General features: G+C 37.9%; 1 protein-coding gene across 1 annotated transcript; it reads left to right on the top strand.

The window, feature by feature from the left end:
- The first annotated feature begins 6,307 nt into the window (after positions 1-6,307).
- On the top strand, positions 6,308-8,346 carry LOC147481005 (protein FAR1-RELATED SEQUENCE 5-like). Its single transcript, XM_086578806.1, has 4 exons — positions 6,308-6,844; positions 6,947-7,032; positions 7,425-7,648; positions 8,168-8,346. The coding sequence occupies exons 1-4, from the start codon at positions 6,308-6,310 to the stop codon at positions 8,344-8,346; spliced, it is 1,026 nt and encodes a 341-aa protein (XP_086434932.1).
- Positions 8,347-11,796: the final 3,450 nt, after the last annotated feature.

The raw sequence follows: 11,796 nt of genomic DNA, 5'->3' as shown, positions 1-11,796 counted from the left end.
ATAGCCTCTCCGAGCCTCGCTAGTTGAGGACCTATACTCCTAAGATCAACTACGTAAGAACGCTCTCAGCGAGCAACACGACCTCAGGAACTCGCAGGGTCACGTGCCCCCTAAGTCTAAGCTAATCAGACACTTACATCTCCTAGATCGCTCTCTCGAGCAATACTAAACAAGCATAACACTTTACAAGAGTACATCTCAGAAACAAGCCCAATGAACTAAGTAAGAGAGTAATAGCTACAGGTAGTCAAGCAAAAGATAAACATTAAGCATACATTTACCATGGAGCTATACGACAGGTTTCAGGTAACCAGTTCAAACCCACCGATCTGCTGGGTTTACCCAGGAAATCCAGATCAGACCGGTGAACAAAGAAAGGAAAATTAATGAATTGCCACTTTCGTGGATACCAGTTCTCTGTATCAAACAAAAGCGAACTGCTCAGGGACCTGTCGGCTCGACTCCCTTTTCAGGTGGATATCTGCATAGGCAACAAGACAACAGTTTCAGTATAAGTTCAACAAAACCAAATTGACATTATCAGACAACGCACTGGTACCCACCAGTAAAGTCGCATATTTTATGGTCCACACTGAACCCGCTAGCACAGTAGCTTCCTACAAGGAGCAGCGGTCGTTTGTCCCACGACTCGTTACTCTTACCATCCAGAACGCCCGACAGCGTAGCTCGAGTTTGCAAGCTAAAGTTCAGCGACCTAGATCGCTTTATGAGGTAGTGCTCGATAACATCAGCGACCTCGATTCGGTACTCACCGCTGGCGTTCAATAGGTCAAAAACCTTGAATAATCACCACGTGTTACCCACAAATTGAACAGGTGCCTTGCCACAGCGGTTCAGGAACTCGCAAACCAGCTTGGAGAACGGTATCGTCATGTATGCCCTCAGCTGTCCCTCACAGATGATCACCCCATGATTTGGTGGGGTATACCTATCACTATAAACCAGAGCGTTCTGGTCAGGCTCATGGATCTCCAGATCGCTTACGGTTATCCCATATTTCTTTCTCAGATAGGGGAACGCCCTTAAAGCATGTCTATCCACAGCCCTAGGCGCCAGCCCACTCGAAGACGATGAGCCCTCACCGCGACCTGAAGTGCTAGCTTCAGCAGCTATAGACGCAGATCGAGCCACATCTTCCTCACTACTGGCCCCCTCAACCACCCCACACACAGACTCATCTTTCTCGTCATCTTCGTCATCCCAGCCAAGAGAAACTTCACAAACATCATTAGATCGAGTATCATCGAAGTCAGACATTTTTTTTCTTCTAACCCTAACAAGTCTAGCTACTAGTACCTAACAGGGTATCCTAACAACTCTAGAACAGAGGCTTAGCACGAAACAAGAAGCAGAGGTTCAACAATGGCAGAGAACTAACCTGAAGGATGATGCGGTAATGAAGTTGTGTCTACCAAACGAAAAGCAGCCAAATGAAGTTTCAGAGGAGCAAATGAAAATTTTGAGCAACCACCCCTCCAGTTTCCAAGGCATCATGATTACACCCCAGCCATAGCTGCCCACGACTTCTAACCAACTGTCTTGTCTTTTTACATCCCGAAAAAATGGGGCGGCACGTTTTCTTCTCTGCAACTGCTCAGATCCTGTCACGTGCTGAACACACGTCAAACTTTTGCACCCACCAGCTCACATGGTTAACACGAGCCGCTCCTCACAGATCGTTGGAAATTTCCACCTCTAGCATACTCCACGCGCGCTACCGATCTCTATCAGCAGGTCGTTTTCACAACCTATTGAGAGGTGTCTGTGTAGGGGAGTGATATTCTCTATCCAGCACGCGCCTAACACGGTGGAAATGGCATATCGACCTATAGATCCAGGTTGCATCCATGAGCTAGTGGAACGCTACAGACAGATCGCAGTATCACACGAACTATGCTAGGAAGTGACTCAGATACCCCTTCCAGAAGCAATCATGACTAAAAGTATACTTGCACAAATCTTGGCCGTCAGCTACTAGCCACTGCCGCAAGCTACTTGTACAGACTGCCACTCCACATCATTACAGCAGACTTATGAGGACAGTTCTCACGTGCTATCCTAATCTCCACCCCTCATATCCTTTACACGTGGTGAGCAAGGATACACTCTCAATCTCTATAAATACCTCTCCTATGACCTACGCCAGACCTGATTCTACTCTCCCCCACAAAACCAAGAGTAAGATCGTGGGGCTTAAGCTCTCAAGTCGAACTCGGTCCATCCTACAACCTATTCCAGTCCCCCATTGACTGTTTGTAAGGGAAAGCCAAACAAGCACCTTTACAGTCATCTACTAAACTTGGCCACATGCCTCTCATACTTAAACCGTTTCAGTAATTTGTTGTTATCCCCCCAAAATTTAGCATATCTAACTATTTCAGTAAGCAAGCTTCGTTAAATAGGAGAAATTGAGCAATGCTACGAAGACAACTACTATCATCAATATAGATGACAACCCACTAGTCTTTCGCTACGTTGCAAGTGGGAAATTCAGTAATTGGAAGATTGGTTCTCACCTTGAACCCATTCATCCGAAAAAACCAACAGAAGAGTTACTAGTATGGTTTGTTGTTTCTTCTTTAGTAAGTGAAGAATCCAATGAAAATATCGAATTATAGTTTTAGACTTTGGCATCAATAAGCAATTGTAATCTAAGAAAAATGAAAACCCTCCTTCGGGTACCGAAGGATGTTCTAAAAAATGTATAAAACCAAATATCTTTTTGGGGTATTTAGCTTTTAGGCCCAATTATAATTGGGTAATTTGCATTTGGTCACCAATTGATTGTTTATTAGACATTGGGCCAAAATTGACGATGATCCGTCCATAATTTAGAAATTGACACATTTACCCTTCACGTGTGCTACACGTCTGCATGTGATTGAGATGTTAAAATCCAAAACAAAATTGAGATGTTAAAGCCCAACAATCTTAACGAGTGATGATGTCACATCATCTTCCTCACATCAGAGTAAGAATGAACATAAGCTTTAATTTAAACCCTTGATTCTATCAACCACAATCATCCTTAGGTGATTAAATTGAATATTGAACGGACTCGGCAATATGAAGAAAAGACATAATTTCATGGTTTTGGTATTCAAAGTACTAAAGTTTCACATTACTATGACGATCGAAACTTGATGATCATATCAGCATGATCTGATGATCCAAACCCATGGCAAGAAATAATATAACTAGCTGTAACGTATTTTCCATCTGTTATTGTCATACCACCATTGCGCCATTAAATGTCTTTGTAATAAGACAACTTAATCTGAAACAAAACTGTAGTGTGTAAATAATCCAACCATGACATAACATACATGAGAATATTAAACTTTGCACCATAAACTTGGATAGGCCTAACTAATCGATGAGAGACCAAAGGGTCCCTCACAGAAAATAGCTTGTTCCAAGACGTCTTCCTATCACAATCCTTTGTAATAACCCATTCATCAACATACTGTCTTGAAGAGGAATCCAACAACGAAAGACGATCATCTAGTACCCCGAGTGCCCAATATTTCAATGGGTTATCACTATTTTGTCTAATGGAATCGGGTGTTGGGAAAACAGTAAATTCTTCAACCCCCAGATGAAAGGACACAATACGTGACTTGGGATTGGAAGAACTATTATCAATGGCTATCCAATGAAGAGACCCATTAGCAAATACAAATGAAACATGTACATAATACTTCCAGATCGAATCCCAACATTGGCGGCAAATAATAAGACCCAAATTAATAGTGCAAATCATTAGTTGTGCCACCTCTTCAACATCAACCCATCTCTTGATGTCATTCCTAGCATCCTTCAATCCGTTAATTTCAGTTCTCAAGTTTCCCAGATTTTCTTCAAGTCCACACAGGAGTAATTCATATGCCTTGCAGTGCAATTTCATACCCGAACAACAACATTGACTATGGGACTAACTAAATCCATGCAAGTTTTTATGGTAGCAATTAATGAGAATGAACAAAGAAGAAGAAGTGAATGGAGGCTCTCATGGTGGAACTTGCAGATAATATATAGATAGTGAAGAAGATGACTTCTTGATACTATATAATTGGGGCCGTTGGATCAAATCTTAGATTTGATGTTGAATTTAAAAATTCACGTGATAAACACGAGCAAGGGTGTTTTAGTCATTATACAAAATCTATTTTTTTACTAACGGTGAAATCACGGTCAATGCAAAGTCAACGCAGTCAACCGTCAATTTTGGTCCAATGTCTAATAAACGATCAATTGGTGACCAAACGCAAATTATCCAATTATAATTGGGTCCAAAAACTAAATAACCCTATCTTTTTCTTGGATTTTGAGTAAAGTGAGTAGTAAAATGTTAAAATTTAAGAACTTATTTGCACTATCAAGGAAGATTCAAGAAATAGCAGCTTTGTACTTTTAATCATTTTTTAACTAGATTTTAATTTATATAAATTATGGGCAACAATAACTTCTTCCACTCATCTCTCTCATATTACTTTGTGTTCTTTCACCAAATTTGGATATTTTTAAACTTAGTTTCGAATAGAGGAAGCAGTTGCTTTGCAATTCATTACACAAGCAAAGGGGAAAGAGAAAAAAAACGGATGGGGGAAGAGAAAGATGTAGGCAGAAGCAAGGCCCAAAATATCGATATAGATGAATATATCGGTGTACTCAAAAACCGATATATATCGGATATATCCATTTTTTTAGTGATCAGTCCAAACTATTTAAAATATCGAAATATCGGAAATATAATATCGTAAATATATTGGAAATATCGGATTTATATTAAAAAATGGTCAAAAAGTCAACCGACATATATCGTAAATATCGGATATATCGATTATATCGGCGATATAAAGTTTTATATCGGAAATTCCGATATATATCGGAAAAAAGGGTTCTATATTCGGTGGATATATGTCGAAAATATCGATGTCGGTGTACCAAAATACTGATATATATCGGCGATATATCGGATATATCGGCAATATTTTGGTCCATGGGCAGAATTACGTTTACCCCTTTATTTTGGTATCTGTCTTTATTTTCCACAAAAACAAGACAATCGATTTTAAAGGCATCCACTTTCCAACTTGCAACGTGGCATAACACTAGTGGGTTGTCATGTATCTTGATGACAGTAGCCCCGCTAGCATTTTCGGGAGAAATTTAGACGACTCCTACAAAAAGGAGAATAAATCAGTGATTTTCATATAATGAATAAATCAAAACTATAACTAGATACAAAAAGGATCTCATTTAATGGTTACTTTCCCTTTCACGGAATTGGATGGTTCTGAAAAATGTGTATTGCACGAAAACAAAACTAGATGGATATAGAACTTCCAGTGGACAACAAAAACAATAAACACTTTTGGGGAGCCAAGTTAGTTCATTTCTCCAGAGTTCCTTGGAACTTGTAACGAATCCCTATCAAAACATGTTATTCATGCTTCCAATTATGAATTTGGTTGCTATTGGCATGTGACATTTGCTATTGACAAGCTAACATCAAGGTTAATATCATAAAGAGATGGTTGCATATCCAAACTAAGCCAATGATAGGAACTGCAAAAATAACAGAAACTGCCCAAAGCATTATTAATATATTTGATTTATCGTTATAGTTGGATACATGAGTGATCTTTTTGTTTCGGCCAATGCACCAAACTTAGCCATACAGATAAAGGAAATCTAGCACTCTTATTTGAAAAAATAAAATGAAAACCATTAAATTTCTCACCTTGATTCGAATTAATAAAAGAAAGAGATGAATTTTGGCTCCCCAAATTTGTCAAAATGACATTGCCAATCACAGTTAAAATTGATTTATATATATATATATATATATATATCGGGCAGGCTAGAGAGACAACAACATTTCAGACAGCATCTAAACAGCAAAAACTCGTCCGTTGGATCATAATCAAATCAATATCAAGATGGAAATGCGATCTTTCAAAATTTGGGTGAAAACAACGATATTTCGGAATTTGGGTGGTTTCGAAATTCTTCTACGAAGGGTTTGGGTTTCCAATTTCTAAACAGCAAAATCAAACCCAAAATCATCAACAACAAAATCAAACTACCGAAATCATCATCAACAAAATCAAACCACCGAAAAAACACAAAATCAAACCCAAAATTCAATACCCAAAAACCCAAAATTCAAAACCCCTTATTTTCGAAGTTCATGAGCGAAGTAGTATATGGTATGTTGAATTTCAGTTGTTAGCTTTGTTTTTTAACTTGTTAGCTAGTATTTCAAACCCAAAATTTATAAATGGAGTCAATGGGAGATAATGTAACAACCAGTATCGACAATGACGTAGTTGTTGGGTCTTCGTCGAATAAATCTCCGGATAAAATAGTTGCTCCGTTTGAAGGTATGATTTTTAGTAGTGTTGACGACGCAAAGACATACTACAGACAGTATGATCAACAAGAGGGATTTGAGACTCGTGTTCGGTCGACAGATCGGAAAATTGGTGTGGATTTGGCTAGGGATTGTTTAATAGTTTGTTCTCGTGAAAGGATCCATAACAAGAAAGAAGTGGGCGAAGTGAGTGTTTCTAGAAATACTAGCACTGTCAAGTGTAGTTGCCCCGCTAGAATGCGTGTTACAAAAAGAAAACACGATGATATATACTATGTAAGCTACGTTGAAAATGACCATAGCCACGGTTTGGTTAGTCCAGCAAAGAGAATTCTCATGAGATCCAATAAAAATATGCCTGAAGCAGCAAAGAAGTTGACTGAGATTTTTGGTGAAAGTGGTTTACCTGTCGGTAAAGTTGCAGTTGTTTTTAGTGGGGAAAAAGTTGGGTTTACAAAGAAGGATTGTTGGAACCACCATTATGGTTTGACTAGGAAGATGCCTAAAGAAGGTGATGCAATTGCCGTGCTTAAATATTTTATGCAGAAGAGTGCCTGTGATCCCCAGTTTTACTACGCTATTGATTTAGATCTGAATGGGACTGCAGTAAACTTTTTCTGGGTTGATGGGAGGTCTCGAGTGCAGTATGAGTATTTCGGGGATGTTGTCTCTTTTGATACCACATATCGTACGAATGCATACTCTATGCCTTTTGCCCTTTTTACTGGAGTCAATCATCATATGCAGTCAATTCAGTTTGGTTGCGCGTTGTTACTTGATGAGACAGAAAATACATTCATATGGCTTTTTAAAGCCTGGCTTGCAGCCATGGGTGGTCGTGCGCCAACTGCAATCATCACTGACCAGGGTAGAGCGATGACCGCAGCTATTGCTAAAGTGTTCCCTGATACTCGTCATCGTACTGTCTCTGGCATATTATGCAGAAATTCCAAGAGAAGATGTCCTTTACCAAATTTGAGACATTGGTAACTGAGTTGAAGAACACTATTTCTTTTTCGTATAGGATTGATGATTTTGAGAGAAAATGGTGTACAATCATTGAGAAGTATGAGTTGTCTGGAAATCATTGGTTGACAGAGATATATTCAATGCGGGAGAAATGGGTTTCTTGTTATCTCAGTGACACTTTTTTTGCTGGCATGCATACGACTGGGAGGAGTGAATCGATGAATTCTCATTACGACCAATTCGTAAATTCGAGCACTATGCTGATGGAGTTTGTACATGGTAATGAGAGATCTTTGGCTTTGATTGCTAGGAATGAAAGAGATCCTGATTACCACACTGAGCATAGTTCACGAATTGTGCCTAACGATGCTTTCCTCCTTATGCATGCTGCGAAGGTCTATACGATTAATGCATTTAATAAATTTAAGGAGCAATTCGACAAGGCAAAGATGGAGTACAAATTTGATGGGGATGAGATTGTCAACAATGGAACCGGAAGCTACATGGTGAAATTCAGAGATCCGCAGAAGAAGTCCGTTTGGAAAGTGAGTTTCAATAGAGGAACCTTAGAGGGAGACTGTGAATGTAAGCATTTTCAGTTTATGGGGTTACTTTGTGGTCACCTGTTAAAGCTTTTTCAGCGTTACGAGATCGAAGAGATTCCAAGGCATTTTATTTTGAAGCGGTGGATGCAAAAGGCAAACACGTATAGAGCGGAGTTTCATACTGGATTAGTGGCCGGCCATGAAAACCATGAACTTTTGAGAGTGACTCATTGTATCAAGGTTGCTTCTTAAGTGGCTTACGATGCGGGGAATAGTGTTGAGGCTTATTCATATTTTATAGAAAAGATGGATGAAATGGCTAAGCATGTTTCGACGTTGAATAATACTTCCAACGAAGGAGACGAAGATAGTGAAGATGATATAGTTGAAGAGTCTTTCGTTGATACCTCACAGGTTATGATTGTGAATTAATGTTTAATTTGATATCGTTTAGTGTTTAATGTTATTTGATTTATTTTAATTTTTAATTTGATATAAAAAATTATTTGATTTTGACTTTCAAATCTTTATTTCAGATATTGATTTTGAATCCCAACATATCTCAAACAAAATGGAGGAAGAAAAAAAGCAGATAGATGGAAATCCCCTAAAGAGATAGCCCTAAACAATCTAGGAAGAATGTGTAAAACCTGTGGAAAGATTGTTAATCATGACTCGAGAAATTGTCCGGAGAAAAATAAGACGTAATTTGTGAAATGTAAGTATTTTTGGTTGCTAGGTTGCTTGGTTTGTTGGTTAATACGTACTCGATGCTTATGAAGAATTTTTGCCATTTTGTGTAAACTGATCCTTCGATCCTTCGATGCTTGCAGTAGCTTTGGATTGAATCTTGCGGTGTTTTGACTTGTTGGGAAGACTTCGGCACTTACGATGAATGTAGCTGGTGTTGTGAAAGATTCGTTATTGATGCAAGCTGAGTTCTGTCAAAGTTAAGGGTGTGTTCTGTCAGAGTTTTCAGTTCTGTCAGAGTTAGGGTGTGTTCTATTAGAGTTTTCAGTTACGAGTTTTTCAGTTATGTCGAGTTAGGGTGTGTTACTTCGAGTTTTTAGTTTCAGTTAAATGAGTTAAGGGTGTGTAATAGCTAATCCAATTTCGAATTTTGTATTGATGACCATACTATTGCATTTGGTATTTTGTATTTTGTATTTTGTATTGGCTGTCAAAGTTTTGGTGCAAGTTTTGGCTGTTGGTTTAGAACATTGGTTTCGAATATTGGTTTAGAATATTGATTAGCTAAAACTGATATTGCATATTGATTAGTTATGTCAGAGAAAATTGATATTGCATATTGATAGATATTGGTTTAGTTTTGTCAGAGTTTATTTTGAACTGATCATAACAAGTTAGAGTAGCCTTTAGTTCGTCGTGAGGCGACCTTAAGTTCCTTAACAACTTCAGTCAGAGTTGAGTTTCGAATTGGGCATATGAGAAGCAATTTCTGTCAGATGTTTCGAACTGCCCATATTGGTTTTTGGTGTATATCGAATTTTGGTTATTTATGTCAGAGTTTATTTTGAACTTCAATGAATCTGTGATGGCTAGAAGCACCTATTTCTCATGCCTGACATTGTTGGGTTTAAGTTTGTCTCAAATCTAGTAATCAAATATAGTAATCCAAAATGGTACACTAAAGCAAGAAAAGAAATAGAAATGTCAGAGTCATTTTATCTTATTCCATGATACCACAACTTTACAAAAACAGAAATGTCAGAGTCATTCTAGAAACAGAAAAAGAAACACTATCGCTTCCTTACTTTGACCCATTTGAGACAATCCTCCAATCATCATATTCCATGATACCACATCTTTATCTGGCATCGTCTTGAATAAGTTTTGGGCCTCACCCAAGTTCTCATGCTTGACACACCGATGAATCATGGTGTTCCGTGACTACAACATTTCGAGAGACACCTCAAAAAACAGACGCGTCAAGACAATCCAAACTACCAGAGTCCATGATAAACGTAAAATGAATAGTCTACCTACGTAATGAACGATGAATTCTCAACGTAAGTAAACTAAACTTTTCACTTGATACTCTCTTGTTTATCAAAGATTTATTCTACTCTCAACCAATTGAGATATAGTGGAGTAGACAAGTTCGTTCCACTCCTAGTGCTTTAGCATGGATGTTTTCTAATCTAACTAGTCGTTTTTAAGTCTATGAGAGTTTTACGAAGGGAATTATACTACGATGCAACTACCCACAAGATGCAACTAGTCGGTTATCAGAATACTACGGGAATGCTACGTTGATTCTATGATAAGGAGTTAGAGGGGGATTGATTCCACCTTAACTCAACTTAATCCACTAACGATATCGATCGTAAGTAATCCGAATTGAATCTGCTTCAAGAGAAATTTGGTTATTCCTAATCCCCAATTATACATGGCATTTCTACCAATTATAACTAGCATGTGAACAATTAAACCCATTCTCATGGTGAACTAATCATTTCTAGAGTGGAATAGAAAATACTTAATTTACTTTCTACGATAATCGGACTCAAGCTTTCATCAAGGCTTCACAACCCCCTCTAATGGAGGTTTAGCCTTGAATCATTCATAATCATTTCCATTTATATTAAAACTAAACATAATATAAAGCATTGAAATTTATTTAATTAAACAATAATGAAATCTAATTTAATGACTAAATTGAACTAAGGACATGAATTGAAATTAGATCTAAAATGGAAATGAGAAATTCGAACTTGATAAAAAATACTACTTTATTTATCTAATCTATCAAGAACAATGATTCAAGGATTTAATCTAAAACAAGAATTTAAATGGAACTAAAACTTAATTTAATTAATAAAACTAGATCTATAATTCTATATCTTAATTTAGGTCTAACTAGCTACCATTAACAAAGAGCTAAGCTTTTGTTTTTATACATCCAGATCCAAAATTCGTGCATGGGCTTGGAGCCATGGGTTGGGCCAGAGAATCAGGCCCAAAACCCAATTCTTTCAGTCCAAAAAGGCCTCTTCAGCTGCAGTTGACTTCCACAGACTTTTCGTCCACTTCTGCTCCTCTGATTGGGTCAAGGCTTGGACCATTGCAAAGCTCTTTCCGAGCCGGTCGTTTTGACATAAGGTATGCCCAATTCCGAGGTCTGAGTCCAAAGATACGGCTTTTCGAAGTTTTATCGACTTTTGCTCCTCGTATCTCGCTAAAGTGGTACATTTCTGCACACATAATGGACTTTGAAGCCGAAAATGCATAAAACGCCAGAATCGTTAACTCTTACTTATTATTCACATAATTGGTCTAACAAAGATGATTATTAAGGGGTTAAAACTACAGTTTTGGGCTCTTATCAAACCACCCCCAAAACAAAGATTTTGCTTGTCCTCAAGCAAAGATGAGAAATTAGAATAAGTGACCAAAAATGGAGTTCTAACTACTCGCTTTCATTTGAGTGCGATTGCATTGACCATATGCAACAAGGCCTTAAACCACTAGGAATTCCCTAGTGGACGAGTTATAGCCTCGTGAGAGTTTTCCAAATGAAGGTACTCACAAACTTCATCTATACTACAACGACTAAGAAATAAAACTATTGTTTCCTTATTCATGCTCAACTATCTATACATCTCTCTAGCGATTACATAAGAATAACCAAATAAAACCCTAAGTTAATATATGCATAATAATCGATCATCTACAATAAACATATATACAATGAGTAGTACTATCAAATGTTAGCGAGGTTTTGTTTCGAGAACTTCGAATAAGCGTCCTTAAATAGGTTCTCACAAATAATAGTCAAGAAACAACACTCTGATTTTTGCACTCAAGTTTAAGCTACTCCAAAGGTACAGTGGGCACACTTTACCTTACAATCTCAATGAC

The sequence above is a fragment of the Coptis chinensis genome, chromosome 8 (genome assembly GCF_015680905.1).
Source record: "Coptis chinensis isolate HL-2020 chromosome 8, ASM1568090v1, whole genome shotgun sequence".
Taxonomy (NCBI): Eukaryota; Viridiplantae; Streptophyta; class Magnoliopsida; order Ranunculales; family Ranunculaceae; genus Coptis; species Coptis chinensis.
This window is presented reverse-complemented; position numbering and strand designations above follow the sequence as displayed.